The sequence below is a fragment of the Neophocaena asiaeorientalis genome, unplaced genomic scaffold (genome assembly GCF_003031525.2).
Source record: "Neophocaena asiaeorientalis asiaeorientalis breed wild unplaced genomic scaffold, Neophocaena_asiaeorientalis_V1.1 scaffold46, whole genome shotgun sequence".
NCBI lineage: Eukaryota > Metazoa > Chordata > Mammalia > Artiodactyla > Phocoenidae > Neophocaena > Neophocaena asiaeorientalis.
The window spans coordinates 11922895-11940554 of NW_020175393.1; the positions used below are offsets into that span (position 1 = coordinate 11922895).

The following is a 17660-nucleotide window of genomic DNA, read 5'->3' on the forward strand; positions in this document are numbered from 1 at the left end:
CCTGGGCCATGTACCATGATAGAAGTTTTAGCCTTGCTAAAATAAAAATCTGTTTTTGGATGGCTGAGTCACAAGCTTTTTGCTTTTCCTTCTGTTCTTCTTCCTCTTTTTTTTCTTTTCTTTCCTTTTTTTAATTGCAGTCTGGTTGATTTACAATGTCATGTTAGTTTCAGGTGTGCAGCAAAGTGCTTCAGTTTTATATATATATAAATATATATATATATTCATTCTTTTCCAGATTCTTTGCCCTTATAGGTTATTACAAAATACTGAGTATAGTTCTCTGTGCTATACAGTAGGTCCTTGTTGGTTATCTATTTTATATACAGTAGTGTGTATCTGTTAATTCCATCCTCCTAATTTATCCCTCCCCCCTACACCTTTGGTAATCATAAATTTGTTTTCTATGTCTCTGGGGCTATTTCTGTTTTGTAAATAAGTTCATTTGTATCTTTGATTTTTCAGATTCCACATGGAAGCGATATCATGTGATATTTGTCTTTGTCCAGCTTACTTCACTCAGTATGATAACCTCTCGGTCCATCCATGTTGCTACAAATGGCATTATTTCATTCCTTTTATTACTTTTTTTTTTTTGGCTGCACCGTGGGGCTTGCGGGATCTTAGTTCCCCAACCGGGGACTGAACCCAGGGCCTCGGCAGTGAGAGCACCAAATCCTAACCACTGTACCACCAGGGAATTCTCTATTTCATTCTTTTTTATTGCTGTGTAATTTTTATTTGCTTTTGCTTTTTAAGAAGAATGAACATGTTTTCTTTTACAATGGGAAAATAAAATAACGTTTGGGGAAAAAAAGAGGTATTTCGTACACATTTCAAACAGCATAGGAAATCCCCACCTCCAGTAAGAAGTCTGATGATCGCCTTTGTAATATTTGAAAATAAACCAACTTTATTTGAATCAGTCAATATCAATCAAGACTGCAAAACAAATTTATAACTGGTTCAGATTCATGAGGAAGACACTCAGCAACATCTTCATTAAAAGGCATTTTACGTTATTAAGGCTTGAAAGCAAGACCTGCGATTTTATCACCACAGTTAAAGGTCCTGAGAAAATCAAGTTACCATCATTGGGAGTGTCTTTATAAAATGATATGTTTGCTCTTTTATAAAAGCTACTCCAGCTTATAAAATGGGATAGGCGGGTGGTCAGGAAAGATAGACAAATTCAAACATCAGCTGGGTATTTTATATTTTAAATATATGCATAGTCAGTATTGCAAAATCTCTAATTATACACAAATACCTTAGACAACTGTATCCTTAAAATTGTATTTCGCCAAAAAAACAGATTGCTTTTAGAGAAACACAGATTAGCCCAAACCCTACAACGAGGCAACTTTACATTTTATTTTTGGTTGCAGAGGGTAGCATTGGGTCCATTTCCTTGAGTAACATTAAGTAAGATTACGTACACTTTGGATCATACCTAATTACGAAATGAAAGTATCCTGAAAGTAAACTGGGAGGAGAATACTGACAAAGGGAGAGGAGGATGCATTCATAGGAGGGCACGTGTTGTTTGGATTAAATGCCAAGAGCAGTGGATAGAAGAAAATGGGCCTTTTGTGCTAGAAGGGCCCCAAAGCCAATGATGTGATCACTTCTGTCCCAACATCAGAACCAGGATGCTTCACAGGCACACTCCTTTCTCTAATGCTTTAGGTTCTTTTTAATGTTACATAAAAAATAAGAAAGTGATCCCTTGTGAATCATCGAGCATAGTTTTAACCACGAGTTACTGTTTCATCTTTCCAAGGAGGAAGACACCGGCATCTTGATTCCCTCTGCTGTTGAACTGGCTCCTGGTCAGTGGAAATAGGAGCCACAGACGTACCTACTGGAGGTCTGCTGTCCCTAGACCAACTTAATTTCAGACAGACTCTCCCTGTTTCCTCCTGATGGAAAACTTGCTAGGTAGACCTGCACTTTCCTGACTCTGCCTCCCTTTTAATTCTCTTTCTCCAGACCTTGCTGACTTCTAAGACTCTTAGATCTTCAGGGTCCATTCTGGGCATGATGCATTTTGCAACAATTCTGAGATGCTTGGTCTTGTCTTTCTGCAGAGTGGCCAGTGGGCACAGGTGTTGTGAGCTTCTGTTATTTCATTCAGTGCTAGAAAGTTCAGCCCAGGACACCTCACTCTTGCCACGGTCCCTTTCTAATGAAAAGATCAAACTCCTCAGTGGCCCCACCAGCACGAGAAGTGAACGCTGAAGACAGTGTCATTTCCTAGGAAGCTGAAACCGGTTTGGGATCCTGCGGTCCAATAACCCAGTGGAGTGTGGGTTTCACTTTTCAACTCACGAGCTTGGTGCCAGGTAGCTGTATCCTTGTTCAAAACGAGACAGCCACACTCATGCCTGTGATTCTGAATTGTCAGGTGATGAAGGTGTGCGATAGAAGGAACTATGCTCTGGACCAATCCAGATTTTACTGACCCAGCTCATCTTTTATAGCTATTAAAATCTTATCCCATACCCTCTTGGGGCCACCTGAGAGGCAGGCAGGACTGAGAAGATGGGTAAGTTCAACACAGTCGTTCTGAATATGATTCTTGTTATATGCTACCCCACTATGCTACTCCACCAAAAAAGCCACGGTGATGTGAAAGTCGAAGGAGAGAATTAAATCCAGAGTAGAACAGGATCTTAACCCAAATACATCCCCTTTCAGCATCAGTGAAATGCTTTCTAAGGCATCGATATGCATTCCAGACCAATGACAAAGGTCACCTCCCGTCTTAACACTCTGGAGTTCAGGGTCAAACTGCAGACCATCAATACTCCCTGAGTTGGTTCTGGGGACACCTAAGGACCTCTCCACACTGTTGCTGGGAGATGATAAGCTGTGTACATGACAAGGTCATGGCCAAAACCCGGGGAGGCTGAAAGATCTGGAGAAAAATCTCTTTGGAAAAAAATAATCATAAGGCAATATTATTATTATTTTAAAATATTCTGATAAATCTGGTCATAGACATTAAAGCTTTTAAATCAATAGTCAGTTGCATCCCATGATAATCTCCTGTTGCAATAAAAAGATAGTCCTGGATTGAGTACCAGGAAGTGCCGTCCATCTATAACTCCTCTCCCTCTTCTAAGTGGTTACTATGGATCATATAACTGTCCCAACCTCACCCCCTTGCCTTAATATTGTTATTTATGTAAAACTAAGTCAACCACAGAAAGAACATCTAGAACTAACAATGTTGATTTGGTTTGGCTTGTTTGTTTTTAAAGGCTTGTGTTTAAAGACTCACCAATTGCTGAATTCTGAATATCAAAGCAGAGTCTTGGTGTGCAAAAACTCCTCTGGGGGAGCTACTCCACTTGAGCTCCTCCTGTTTTCTCTGTCGCTGGCTGGCTATGCTTCTCAGATGTGCTTTAAGAAAAGTGCCTCTCTGGGTCTCAGGAAAGTAAACTGCCTCTTAGATCAGCACGCTTGTGCTGTGACGTTGAGGGAAGGATTTCTGGGACAACAGGATTTCACACTACTTAAAAGGCCTTTGGGATCATTCAAACTTTCACCTCCCAGGAGGCCAGTTTGGGGCTTTTCCCTACAGTCAAAAGGACTGTCTCCTTACCAGTTCTTTTCAAACATCTCCAGGGACAAAATTACCAGGGAGTCTGTGGAAAGGTTCCCTTAGAGGTGAAAATGCATCAATTCCTTCTGCTTTTTGAAAGGTCTCAGGCTTATAGGATGTCTTGCTGAGAAACGTCGTCTTCCTCCCTGGGCTAAAGGAGACCCTCCTGCTTCTTCTCCTTGGCTCTGATCAGGGGCCCCTTTTATCTCCAGAGATCCCTGGAAGCAGGTAGGTCCGGGGATCGCTTGGGTTAGAATCTGGTGATGTTTCTACGGGAAGGCCCTGTGCCGTCCTGCCCTCACTGACCAGTGAGCCAAGTCCTGGGGCTTTCGGGCACTTGGGAGCCTCTCTCTCCACCAACAGGCAACACAGAAGGAAGGATTGTTGGAGGTGAGGGTCTGTGGCGGGTGGACTTTCTCCCAGGGTGTTCACGGGAAGAGGGAGCTGATGACTAGCTCATTTTTCTTCATTTCCTCTGCACAGGTCCCCGTGCTCAAGCAGGGTGAGCTTTTAAGGAGGTGAAATTCAAGGAGAATGACTGCAGAGCGAAATATTAGCTAAAAAACAGTTTTTTCTTTTTCATCTTACAGTTGAGTCAGATGGTAGGAAAATTTACCCAGATGTGTATGTATTTTCTGTTCGAGTTTAAACCACATGGTTTCCCAATCAGAAAGGCCCATGGACTCTATTCCTAAGGCTCCGTGATCAAGCCACCTCCTAAATGTATCTGTCACCCATCAGAGGCTACAGTTGATTCAGAGAGCACCCGGCTTAGCAGACTCACATCCAGGAACAACTCGAAGAGACCGGACAGTCATTTTTGGCCAATTCTTGGATTTTGGTGGGTAGTTACATGACATCACCAGTTCAAGACTTAGTTAGATCATAAGAGAGAAGACCTATCTAAAAGATTCCCGGCAAACCCTGAGCCTCCTAAAGACCTTTTTTTTAATCCTCACCCATCCCTCCACCCCCCACTCCCATCTGCTTTCTCAGAGACCAAAATTCACTCGTGGGTAAACACAGTCAAACCCAGGCATGTAATCTCCAATGAAACCACTCCCGTAAGCAAGCAAACCCCATGGCTGGTAGACCCCTTGGGCCTTTTGGCATTGACACTGTTCCCCTCCCCTCCCCTTCCCAGTCACCCCAGCTTGGAATTACATGCCAATTTCCCTTCCTGGCAAGGCCTGGACAGATAAAATGGACATCAGCATCAAGCCAGGTACTCGATAGCATCAGACTGCACCTGGCACTGCGGCGAACTGAGACTGTGTCTGAAATAGTTTTCCAATCTGGCCTTCAGTGCCCGAAGGGACAGGAGTGCTGGAAAGTGGTGAGTGACTGGAGGTGTGTCTGCCGGACGCCCAAATGCACACCTGCTCCATTCTTTCCATTCACTCTCTGTCTCCCCCTAACAAAGCACTGCATCTCTTTCTAATGAGAACTAAGATGGCGTTTGGCCTTGGCCTTGGAGTTACTGACAAAGAGGTGAGTGGACGAGGACAGGGTGTTGCACGTGTCTAACGCAGCCTAGGAGATATTTTGACATTGGCAAAAGGGGCCAGTGACAATCCCACAGACGGGTTCGTTCTCCCGCACCGACCCCAAATACACTGAACCCAGCCCAGGCCCGAAAGGCTGAGAGCTTGACGGTTTCTCTCATTTCTGCTTGCAGGTTCCTGCCTGATCAGATGGGGGTGGTGCTGACCTTCATCAAAGACAGCAGGCTGGGGTTCCAATGATGCCAGCAAGATGCGGCCTGATAAAAACAGAAGTTTCTGGAGGTGCCGTGGAAAAGGAGTCCGTGAAGCTGGAGTCCTTGGGGGAGATGGTGAGTCTTTCTGCAGCAGTGATGGGGCAAGACGGCCAAGTTCAGGATCGGCTGAGGCGCTTGGCCACATCCGCATAGGCCAACTCAATCTCACTGTCGGCCGCGCAGGTGTTGGTGAACTCGTCCCGGGCATAGGCGTTCTTAAGGTACCGCCACAAGCCCGTCATCTCAGCCGGGAAATCGTAGTTGCGGTATTTCTTGGCCACAGTCTACAACAGAGATGGCAGGATGGAGATGGTGTTAAAGCATGAAACAAACCACCGGGAAGGCGTTAGTGGTGTGACCGAGTGTGTGCCCAGAGGGAAGACCCTCCATGCATCCCAAGGGGCTAGCAGCAAGATGCCTGTCATACAAGATGGCAGTGCTGCCTTTTTAATGCAATTTATTTTATTTTATTTTATACTTTATTTATTTTTATTGTATTTTCTCAAGCAAATATAATTTTCCCTTTGACTTAGTAATTCTGCTTCCAGGGATTTTTTTCCTTAGGAAATACCATGGGTGTACAAGAAGATTTAGCTACACACATAGGACCGTAGGACTATTTGGAATAGCAAAACATGGAATCCGACACAAATGTCCAGCAACACGTGAATGGATAAATACGTTATCATACATATCTGGAGAGCCATGAAAAATGATGCTGCAGAGGAAATCCCAGTGACTTGGAAAACGCTTCAAGAGAGGCCGTTAAGTTTGAAGTGTAGTATAAGGCATTTGGAGAAATATGTAGGATGACTAGAAGTATATACACCAATCTATTACCAGTGGTTATGTCTGCTTGATAGAATTATAGACAACCTTTTTTTTTCTTTTTTCCCCAACCACTTTGCTTTACTAAGCATCCTTATTTACAGAAGAGAATACAAAGCATAAAACGTAAGTTAGGTATAGCAATGTATATGGAGGTTCAGGGTATGTGGGAGTGAACAGACAGTGATTTCTGTTCTCTCCTTAGTTTACCACACTCGGGGCTGTGGACTTGGGCGTTCTGGGGAAGTGGTGTTTGTGTTGAGAGACACAGTAGCATAGTGGTGAAAAGCGTGGGCTCTGGATCCCAGCTGACTGGATCTGCAATCCTGACCACACTACTTGACAGCTGTGTGACCTTGGACTAGTTACTTAACTTCTCTGAGCCCCAAATTCTTTTCCTCTAAAATGGAGGTAATAAGACGAGCTACCTTGGAGTAATAAATCAGTTAATACACATAAAATGATTGGAGGTGTGGGGGGGCTGGCTCATACTAAGTGCTCAATAAAGATGACCTGTTGTCAGAATTCACTGAGACCCACCTTTTGCCCACTGCATGCATTCCTTCCTAGGTAGGGGCTACGTGGTCTCTTCAATAAGGTCTCTCTGGCCAGGGAGGGCTTCAAAGACGTGAGACCTGTGAGTCACAGAGAGTCTCTTTTTCTCCAGTAGCAGCAGCTGAATCCAGTTTGCCATTCTGCAAACGCTCACAGGACCCGTGTCCTCACACCAGCTCAGAGAGGCCGGCACACAACAGTGAGCCCACCACTGAGCTTGGGTCCCAGCCCCACAGGCCTCTCTGAACCCAGTCCTCAGCCCCAGCTAAGCAGCACCCCACCTCGGAGGTCCAAGGTGTAGCTCTGTGGGATCCCTCATGGAGTTCTAGGGGTTTTTTGTTTTTTAATTTATTTTGTTGAAGTGTAGTTGATTTACAATGTCGTGTTGATTTCTGCTGTACAGCAAAGTGACTCAGTTATACGTATGTATTACACATTCTTTTTCATATTCTTTTCCATTATGGTTTATCCCAGGATATTGAATAGAGTTCCCTGTGCTGTACAGTGGGACCTTGTTGCTTATCCAGTCTATGTACACTAGTTTGCATTTGCTCATCCCAAACTCCCAGTCTGTCCCTCCCCCACCCCTGCCCTTGGCAACCACACGTCTGTTCTCTCTGTCTGTGACTCTGTTTCGTAGATAAGTTCATTTGGGTCATATTTTAGATTCCACATATAAGGGATATCATATGGTATTTGTCTTTCTCTGTCTGACTTGCTTCACTTAGTATGATCATCTCTAGGTCCATCCATGTTGCTGCAAATGGCATTGTTTCATTCTTTTTTATGGCTAAGTAGTATTCCATTACATATACATATGTACATATACGTATACACACACACACACATATATATATATATATATATAATATCTTCTTTATCCATTCATCTGTCAATGGACATTTAGGTTGTTTCCATGTCTTGGCTATTGTATAGTTCAAGTTTGGATCATCCCAACCTCTTCCCTCTGCCCTGCTGCCCTGAAGGAGGAACCTCAAGGGACATTTTGGCTTCCTAGTTCTTAGTACTTCTTCATATGACATTATCTCGGTTAAAATAACTGGTTTGGGGTGGTCACTACAGAAGCCACCTGGCAATGTGTGTCTAGCCTAGGTGTGGCCGATAACACAGGTGATGGAATCAGGGTCCTTCGACAGAACCCTCTGCTCACTGCAAGACGGCAGCTCCTTGGGTTTGCTCGCGAACCTATAGAAAAGGCTGTCTTGGGTAATGAGAAAATGCATGCAGGGGTGGAGGCTCCACCAAGGGACGCAGCTGGAAATTTCCAGAGTGAATGAAAAAGGCCCACACGACGCAAAGTGATGCAGCCCCTGTGGAAAACAGTATGACGTTTTCGCAAAAAACTAGAACTAGAACCACCGTATGATCCAGTAATTCCACTCCTGTTTATACCCTAAAATAACGAGAACAGTATTTCAAAAAGATACATGCACCCCAGCGTTCATAGCAGCACTATTTACAATAGCCAAGACATGGAAGCCACCCAAGTGCCCATCAACAGGTGAATGGATAAAGAAGAAGATGTGGTCTATATACAATGGAATATTACTCAGCCTTAAAAAAGAATGAAATAATGCTATTTGCAGCAACATGGATGGCCTTGGAAGGCATTATGCTAAATGGAAGAAGTCATACAGAGAGAGACAAATCATGCATGTTATCATTTATATGTGGAATCTAAAAAAGAGAACAAACTAGTGAATCTAACAGAAACAGATTCATAGACACAGAGAACAGACTAGTGGTTACCAGAGGGAAGGAGCAAAATAGAGGCTAGGAGATCAAGAGGCACAAACTACTATGTATAAAATAAGCTACAAAGATGTACAATACGGGGAATACAGCCAGTATTTTATAGTTAACTATAAGTGGAGTACAACCTTTAAAAACCATGAATCACTATGCTGTACACCTGTAACTTATATTGTACGTGAACTACACTTCAATTTAAAAAATGGAAAAAAAACAGAAAGAAAAAGGCCCACAATAAGGTCAAGGCATCGATCAAAAAATATTTTTAAAAAAAATATTTTTCAAAATTATAAACTGATCCGTGGGGCAGCCTCAAGTCTCTACATGCTGGAACGCATTTTCAAGTTTTTAAAGGATATATATAATATGAGCTTGAAAACGGCAGAGATGCACCTTACGAATATATATTTGTATTTATATATGTAGCTCCCTTCCTGTTTGCTTCAGCAGCTGAACAGGTCCCTGTGCCACGTGAGGGTCCAGGGGCCGAGGGTCCCAGGGGCAGCCACAAGAGTCCCGTGTGTCCCTCCCTGCCTGGAGGGACCATGACCTTGGCCAGAGCTGGTTCTTTCCTCACACGTTGGCTTGTGTGGGGAGATGAGAATAGAAGGCAGCCAGGCAACGAAAGTTCAAACCAGGCTGTCCGTGAGCAGTGGGGCCAGAGCAACTCAGCCTCCAAGGATGCAGACAAACTGAAGGAGAGCCAATGAAAGAGAGAGGGAGAGGACGCGCACGGCAGAAGCTCTGATGTCCGCAGGAACGTCCATGCTCATGTTCTGAATTTGCTTTCATATGAAAACAGTTAGCTCCCCCAGCCCAGATTAAGTCTTGGCGTCTGAAGCCAAAATGGAGGTCTGACTTGGCTGCCCCTTCGCGCTTTCCACACTCCAGAGGTTTGCCAGGGCTCTGGGATCTGATAAGCTGGGTCAGCAGAAATCCAAGAAGACGGGAGGTGAGGCCCAGCCTTTGTCCCCTTCGCAGGCCATCCTCCCTCTGATCCCCAGCTCCTCCAAGTAAATGACACACTGAACTTCATCCCAGGACAGGAGTGTAACTTAGTCGTCCAGGGCTGGAAGGAACTGGAGAAACCAGAGGATGAAGCACGAGGCCTGGAAGATCCATTTGTTCACCTGATCAGACACGTGATTCTTGAGTGGGTGGTCAACCCACGTGTGAGTGACAGGAGGAGGGACGGAAGTGAGGGGAAGAGGCGAGGAGGAATGTAATCCACATCTCTTCTTTTGGGCATGAGAGAAATGATTCCCCCAAAGAGTAAAAGGCCTGGCCCAACTCCTGCTGCACCCACGGGACCAGAACTTGGGTCTCCGGACTTCTAGAACAGGGTTCTTTCCATTACCTCACTCTGACAGTGTGACTGATAGAATCATATCACCCCTAATGGTGCCACTTGTTCCTCAGGAAATGAGAATAAAAGATGTTTAGGAGGTGGGGTGGGCATGCAGTAATTAATAACTTCAAAGACATAGCTTGGCTGGACTTACCAGTGACCATTGGCTTGGCCCAAACCCAAAGTGTCTTCCTATTAATAGACTGAATTTGCTCTGCCCATCAGCCCTGGCAAGCATGATTCTCTCCCAGCCTCCAGCCCTGACGTGTCCCGCAGGAGCACCGGTGTGTGCACAGCTAACATTTCAACTCAAGCTGGCGTGTGTTCTGATTGGAGGGCTCTGATTTCCAGCTCAGGACATCAGCTGAAAACCAGTAGGCAGATATCCAGCTGATAAATGATTGAATCTGGTTCTCCTTAGTGACAGGTGGAAAGAAACTGGGGATCACACGCTAGGTGATCAAATGGTCAATCAATGAGTATTTATTAAAGGGTCACCATGTACCCACCATCATGCTTGGAGAAGACCTGTCCTCACAGAGCTTTTTGTCTGAGACAATAAGATATTAACACATGTAAACGTAGAGAGCAGTCTAGCTCTACGATCACACTGTAATTTTCTCTGGTCTGGTGACAGTCAGAAAAGGATGTGATAGGAAACAAACTATGGTTACCAATGGGGATAGTTGGGGGGCGAGGGGTGGAGATAAATTAGGAGTTTGGGATTAACATATACACACTACCATATATAACATAGATAGACAACAACAGTATAGCACAGGGAACTATATTCAATATCTCGTAATAACCTATAATGGAAAAGAATCTGAAAAAGAATATATATATATAACTGGATCACTTTGCTGAACACCCGGAACTAACACAACATTGTAAATCAACTATACTCCAAGAAAGATGATTTTAAATAAATAAATATGATTATAAAAATGAAAAAAAAGGATGTGAGAAGAAGTATTAGTGTAGAGAAGTGTGGGAGACACAACTGCCGTCTTCAAATGAGACGAAGAGAGCAGCCCTGTTTCGTGTTGCTCCAGAGAACCAAAGGAGCAGGGAGGCACGTTTGGGCTCCATATAAAGAAGGATGGTTTAATAACTGGAACCGTCCAAAATAGTAGGGCTGGCTCGGTAGGCAGAGGGCTCTTCATCATCAGAAACGTGCAGTCACAGCTGCACAGAAGCCTGTCACAGACACACAGGAAGGGGTCCACTTTGGGGTGGGAGGTTAGGGTGACCTCAGAATCTCCCTCCTCTTTCCAGTTCTCAGATCCTAAGGCTGGCATAGGAAAGGATTACACTGCCGGTTAACCGTGATCAGTAAATGCAGCAGTAGCAAGAAAATCCAGCTCTTCAACTGGTAGATGAGGGAGATGGCTGCCTGCCCCAGAGAGTGGCTACAGGGAAACAGAAGGTGCATCCGCCCACAAAGAAAACACGCATATGAGGGCACGCTTAACAGAGGTGTCGGGGTGGAGGTGTGGCCAGTGAAAACCTATGAGGAAGAGGTAAGGAAGAGGCCTGTGGAGTGACAGGACTAGATATAACAGGACAGTAATAGCAACTATTATCTATCGAGCCCTTACAATATGGCAGGAACGTTCAGGCCACAGTTAGTCTCCCAACAGCCCTAGTTAAACAATACACGCCTATGTTACAGGTGTAACCTGGAGCTCAGAGAGGTTATACAGCCAGCATGCTGTGGAGGCAGACTTGGGGTCCCGGTTCGCGTGACTTCCGAGCTCTGACTCTCCATCAGCAGGCGGCACTGCCCTCGCCTCACCTCCACAGGTGACCCGGGCCTTTGATGGAGCTGGATCTGGGGAGCACCTGCGGATAGATAGAGCATTTTTACCTTGACCACATGGAGCTTGGGCAGCAGGTTGCAGTCGGCCAGGGTCAGCTCGTCTCCATCCAGGAACTTGCGCCGGGAGCCCTTGTCATCGTCCCCGCAAGTGCTGGAGTCGATCTCCTCCGGCAGAGGGGTGCTCAGGTAGTCATCCAGTTTCTTCAGTGCCTTGGTCAGGCCTCGCTCAAGGGCTGGCGTGGAACAGCAAAAGAAGTGTCTTTAGTCAACCTTCCTGCCGCTGGAGACAGCCACGGGGTCTTCAGAGCCAAGGAGCTTATCCGGAATCCTGTCCGCCTCATGGTACTGGCTCCCCCCATACTACAGAGCACCTGACAGCCAGGGACACGATGCCATAGAAGAGTATTAAACAGCCTGAAAGAGCAAACCTTAACCAAACAATAAACATTTGCTAATCCTTTTTTTTTTTGGAAAAGATCATATAAATACAGAAATACAACCATCAGGATATCTGTCAAAGCTTGTACAGCTCCTCTCCAACAGATGCAATAATAATTGTCAGTTTTCACTTTCTTCTTTTGCTCATCTAAATCTTGCCGATATTCCGCAATCAACCCGCATAATGATTTTGTAGAAAGAAAGAACTATTGAATACGTAAACAACAACTGCATAGAGGTCCTGGGACAGAGATAGGCACCAGATCTGGGGGCAGCCTTAGCTCTGGCTAACCCAACCTCAGAAGGAGAGGTGTGAAGGCTTCCAGGAAGCCATGACATACGACAGTGAGCACCCATGTCCGGGGCTGCCCCCAGGGAACCAGCGGGTATCAAGGAGGCATCCTTGAGTTTAATCTAGAGGGGTTGTTCTAAAAATCAGAGCGGTCCAAAATGGAATGGCCAACGCACCGGGCAGCAGGCTCCACCAGAAATGTGCAACCCTGCCTGCATGGAAACCTGTCACGGATACAGCTCAAAGGGTGAAAATCCGAGGGAAGACAATGTGGCAGAAGATTTTTCCTGTCTTGCCCCAGTGATTATCTAGCAGATAATTCACTTAGGTATAAGAACAGAACAAAATACTCAAAAGAGCAGCTATAGAAAATCACTATCACTCAGAGTCATTCCACCCGAAATCTCACCGACCACTCCAGTCAGAGAACCCTAACCTAGAACCTGTCCACCTGAGCGCTGGAGGAGGTGGCTGGCCAGGTCATTGGCCAATGCACCTGTCATCAGCCCACCCTCCAATGACTGTTTTTTTCCAGACTCTAGTTTAGAGATTGACACCGAGACGGTGGGCATCAGGCTGGATGTTAACTTCAGCAGCAAATAATTCACTTACGTATAAGAACAGAACAAAATACTCAAAGAGCAGCTATAGAAAATCACTATCACTCAGAGTCATTCCACCCGAAATCTCACCGACCACTCCAGTCAGAGAACCCTAACCTAGAACCTGTCCACCTGAGCGCAGGAGGAGGTGGCTGGCCAGGTCATTGGCCAATGCACCTGTCATCAGCCCACCCTCCAATGACTGTTTTTTTCCAGACTCTAGTTTAGAGATTGACACCGAGACGGTGGGCATCAGGCTGGATGTTAACTTCAGCAGCTAAAAGGAGGCAGCTGCCTCTGGAGGAAGAGCCCAGAGGACTGTGCTCTCGCTCAGATTTTCCCCAAATGTGTCTTCTGTTAGCTCCTCCTCGCATAACCCGTGTTTGTCTTTTCATAGAAAGACTTTGTCTGAGACAATGGAACGACACCAGCCCAAGATACATCAACTGAACGCTTACTGGAACATGTGAAAACAGGCTGGAGGTTGGATGTGGTTTCTCAACACTTCCTTCTCCCTGGCATTTGAACTTGGACTTCATCATCTGCTTTGTGTTTCCAGTTTGGGAGAACAGAGTGAGCGGGGCTGGGAAAAATGCTTGTATTCCCCTTAGTAATTGTCTAGACTGGGATGGGACAGCAAGCCTATTCAAGCGTACCAGCAGAGGGTGCCAGCAATACTTCTTAGCACCCCAGCTCACCCCCAGTGAAGCAGCTGTGATTTATACTGGGTCTGTTTGCTTCCACAAATCCCACTACCCCTTTCAGTTATGGAGATGATGACAAAATCTTGATTCTAACGGAGAAAGGAAAAATCAGCTAGAATGCCTGCTGAAATTTGATGAGCTGATATCACCCGAGGGAAAGAGACATTGATGGGATACGAGACATTGCAGGTTCTAACTCCAAATGCCCCCAGACACCTGAGCAGGTTCCTGCCCGAGTGCCCAGTCTTGGAAACGTGAACTTTGGTAAGAGAGGCCTAGAACAGCAGCTGAAGCTCTCTGGGAGGATAGTTCTGGAGAAATTTCAACTCTCTCTCCAGCCGTGTCTTAAGGTGGAAGGGTAAAGTTTGGCAATGGGCAGGGTCATTGCCTTATGTCACAACGACGACACGCCACGTAACATATCAAGTCAGGATGTCCTGAGGACATCTTCCGAGTGTCAGCTGCATCACTCGTGTTTGTGCGTTTTTGATCAGGAACGTGAAGGCCAGAGTTGGCGATAATCACGGTAGAGAAAAGAGGAGACGAGGCAGCAGGGAAGGGCCCACGTGACAGAGCTAACCCTGTGTTTAAATTTTGGCCCCTCCCAGGGTGAATTTACTGTGATCTGCTGAGGTTTACACTCCAAGGCCTTGAACTTGACTTTTCAAATTCCCTATTTATTGTATTGGCTTCCGACTCCACAAATCCTGGAAATGACCCTGATCCTAGCACTTACGAAGTGTGACGGTGGGCAAGTTCCTCAGCCTCTCTGAGCATCGCTTTTCTCATCTCAACTGAAGGATTAAAAATCCCTAACTCCCCTAAGGCCATCGGGAGGATTAACTCAGCCAATGCGGGGAAAGCGTGTCATGCAGTGCCTGGCTCCTATTAGGACATCAGTTAATGACACTTACTGCCATTGTGTTACCAAACGTGCCAGTCACCCCTGCTCTGTCCCTCACCCCACACTCCTGGTCAGTATATTCCTCAAAAAATCCGAGCTACACGGCAGAGCACGAGAGATTCTAAGCTCCGATGCTGAAGCCCAGTCCCTAGAGGAGGAAATTCAATGGCCTGCAGCTTGGCTTCTCTTACTGACTGAATGTCCAGCCACAGCCCTGTCCCTTACCCTCCCTCGGGATCCTTCTCGGTGACAAGCTGTTTTGAGAGGCAGGGCCAGAGGGAGATAGACTTGCCTGTGTGCTAACACACTGCTGTGTTGTTGAATGACAAAGACCAGCGCCAATACATTCTCTGCTGGTTCTTTCCCCCCTACCTGCCAACTGATTCCTTCTGACCCCCGCTCAATCTGGCATCCATAGAATTTAATGATCTCTTTTGGCTAATGGTACCCAGGTCATGAAACCGTTGCTGTTAAACTTTCTGCTCTGGTGAGAGTGAAGGGGATGTGAAAGAAACCAGAGCGACAAGAAGATGTTAATTCCTTCTGTGTTGGCATTTGAAACCCTCCCTCCAAAAGACTTCCTCTGAGTAGCAGGACGGCGTTGGGCGGGGAGGTGGGGGGGAACCTCAGAGAGCAGCAAGCCAGCCTGAGGCCAGAGGACCCCGAGACCCGGGACCACTAACGTCCCAGGCACTTGATGGATCCCCAGTCCTTGAACTGCTTTCTTCCCCTCTCCACCCCACCCTTCCCGTAAAGATTTATTCCGTACCACACACAAACACACTGGGTAAAATATGTGATGAGGAAACAAGGGGAATAGTTCATAAATATTCTCAGCCATATGCAAACAATCTCAAATTTATTTTTCTCTTTTTTAAGGAGGAAAAAAAAAATCCACCCATTCCATGATCACTTCCAGATTCACTGAGGTTGATATTACATAAGACCCAATATTGTTTTCTCTTCGTAGAGAAATAATGACTTGGAAACGGCAATTTGAGCTAAGAAAATAATATACTCTTACCCGGGCATGGAGGCTGAATGGGGACCAGGGAGCCAAGACTCAGCCTCCAACAAGCTCTTGCAAGCAGGGCCCAGCCTGGGTTTGCTGGCATGCTTTGTGCAGCGGGGATATCAAGCAGCAAAGAGCCACGCAGACCCCGGGGGCTCAAAATTCACTTGGAGCTGAGCGATGTCACAGGTGGCCTTTGAAAGGACAGGAGCAGCCCTGTGGGCCCAGGTTGCTATGTTTTCAGTTTCTTGTGTGTTATTTTTCTCTGGCACGTGAACTTGCAGACAGGTAAGGACCAGGGGGTCCACCTCTGATCATGGTCCGCAGCCTGGACGGGGGTCTGTTCACCTCTCCCGTGGAGAAGGAGATGGTGGTCACTGGGAGCCTACCCCAGAGCGGGCACCCTGGACCCTGCTGTGTTCCTTCCCCTGCTAGAAACCTGTTCCCCAGCACCGGCACGAAATACACTCACTGATGTTCTGAAGTGGACCAGGGGTGTTTACGCCACTGATCATTTAAATACACAATGAAACTATCGAGATGAGAGTTATTATTTATCCCCATTGAACAGATAAAGACATTGTGTCTTAGTCCCATCCAAGGCACACAGGCCTGTGCCAGCAGGCTGTCCAAACAACTCCTGGGACATACCATGAAAAACGTACCTTGTTTTGTTTGTTTGTTTGTTTTGTGGTACGTGGGCGTCTCACTGTTGTGGCCCCTCCCGCTGCGGAGCACAGGCTCCGGACGCGCAGGCTCAGCGGCCATGGCTCACGGGCCCAGCCGCTCCGCGGCATGTGGGATCTTCCTGGACCGGGGCACGAACCCATGTCCCCTACGTTGGCAGGCGGACTCTCAACCACTGCGGCCACCAGGGAAGCCCCCTTGTTTTGTCTTTAACCGCTTTGCTCTTCCTGACAAGCTCCCAATGCGTGGGCCATGGGAAAACGACAACTTTAATTTAGTCCATTCTGGATTAGAATCTAGTTGATGTAATAATCTAACTAGTCCCTCTAGGGAATTCTCAGTCTCTTTTGCATAAAAATGCTCAGTTACTCAGAGAGCCTGCTCTCCCCTGCGCTTCCCTGTGGGTAAATGGGGGCTGGGTATGTGAGGAGCCTGGGACCTCCTGGCACTGGGGACATGGGAATCCTGAGGTCTGGTGGGTGGGCAGCTTGGGGAGGCTACCACAGGGGCTCTATCTCTTCTCAGTGACGCTGACCCTCCACATCCTTCCAGAGTGACCGTGGGGATGTTGACCCTTGGGTGGTGGTCAGAGGTGGGACGCTGCTTGCCTCTGTCTGAAACTTTTATTGGGAAGAATACCCAAGCAAAGCACCCCATGGGGCTCCCCAGACACGTCTCTGGTTCCCTTTCTCCCTGCCTCTCCCTCCTCCTTCATCCCCAAAACCCCTGTTTCAGTTTCCTACGTCCAAGATTCCATCAACCACAGAGCAGCTATCCTCCCTGTGAGCTGAGTCCTCCAGGCCTGGTTCCTGACATGATAAAATTGAGAGAAAAAGGCATCTAGGACATTTTAAGACAATAGCTTGGCTTGCAAGGCTACTGTCTTGTTGAAAATGCTATTTTGAATATCAGAAGCTAAATATTAAATTCTTTTTTCTTTCTTAGAATTCGTTCTATAGAAACCCTCATCTCTCATGGAGTTGATGGAGGCCTAGGACAGATTAGAGTTATGTACTCAGGAAAATATTTTCAAAATAGTAAACCTATCATATGAATTAAAAGCAAAACGAGGATTCAAAACCAGGGCTGCTGGATTGTAAAACTTAAACTTCTTCTACTCTGCAAGGCCATGTCTGGATGCTATGCACTGGCCCACTGCTCCTTGGGGGTCCACCCAGCCTGCCGTCTTCCTTCCATACTGCAGACCTTTCTCACGTACACTTATCCCCTGGCAAGAGTGTGGCTGTCAGGATACCATTCCTCATGTCCTAGCTTCCAGTTTTTTTTTTTTTTTTTTTTTCGGTACCCGGGCCTCTCACTGCTGTG

The 17660-nt window shown here is 46.3% G+C and overlaps 1 protein-coding gene across 3 annotated transcripts in view; it reads right to left on the reverse strand.

The window, feature by feature from the left end:
* Positions 1 to 1191: 1191 nt before the first annotated feature.
* CLIC5 (CLIC family member 5) overlaps positions 1192 to 17660 on the reverse strand; it is a 168869-nt gene continuing 152400 nt past the window's right edge. For all 3 annotated transcript variants that reach the window (XM_024766158.1, XM_024766157.1, XM_024766159.1), the window contains 2 exons: positions 11744 to 11928; positions 1192 to 5653 (listed from right to left, as the gene is read on the reverse strand). In XM_024766158.1, the coding sequence (XP_024621926.1) occupies positions 5486 to 5653; positions 11744 to 11928 (353 nt within the window). In that variant the 3' untranslated portion in view covers positions 1192 to 5485. The remainder of the gene's footprint in view (positions 5654 to 11743; positions 11929 to 17660) is intronic.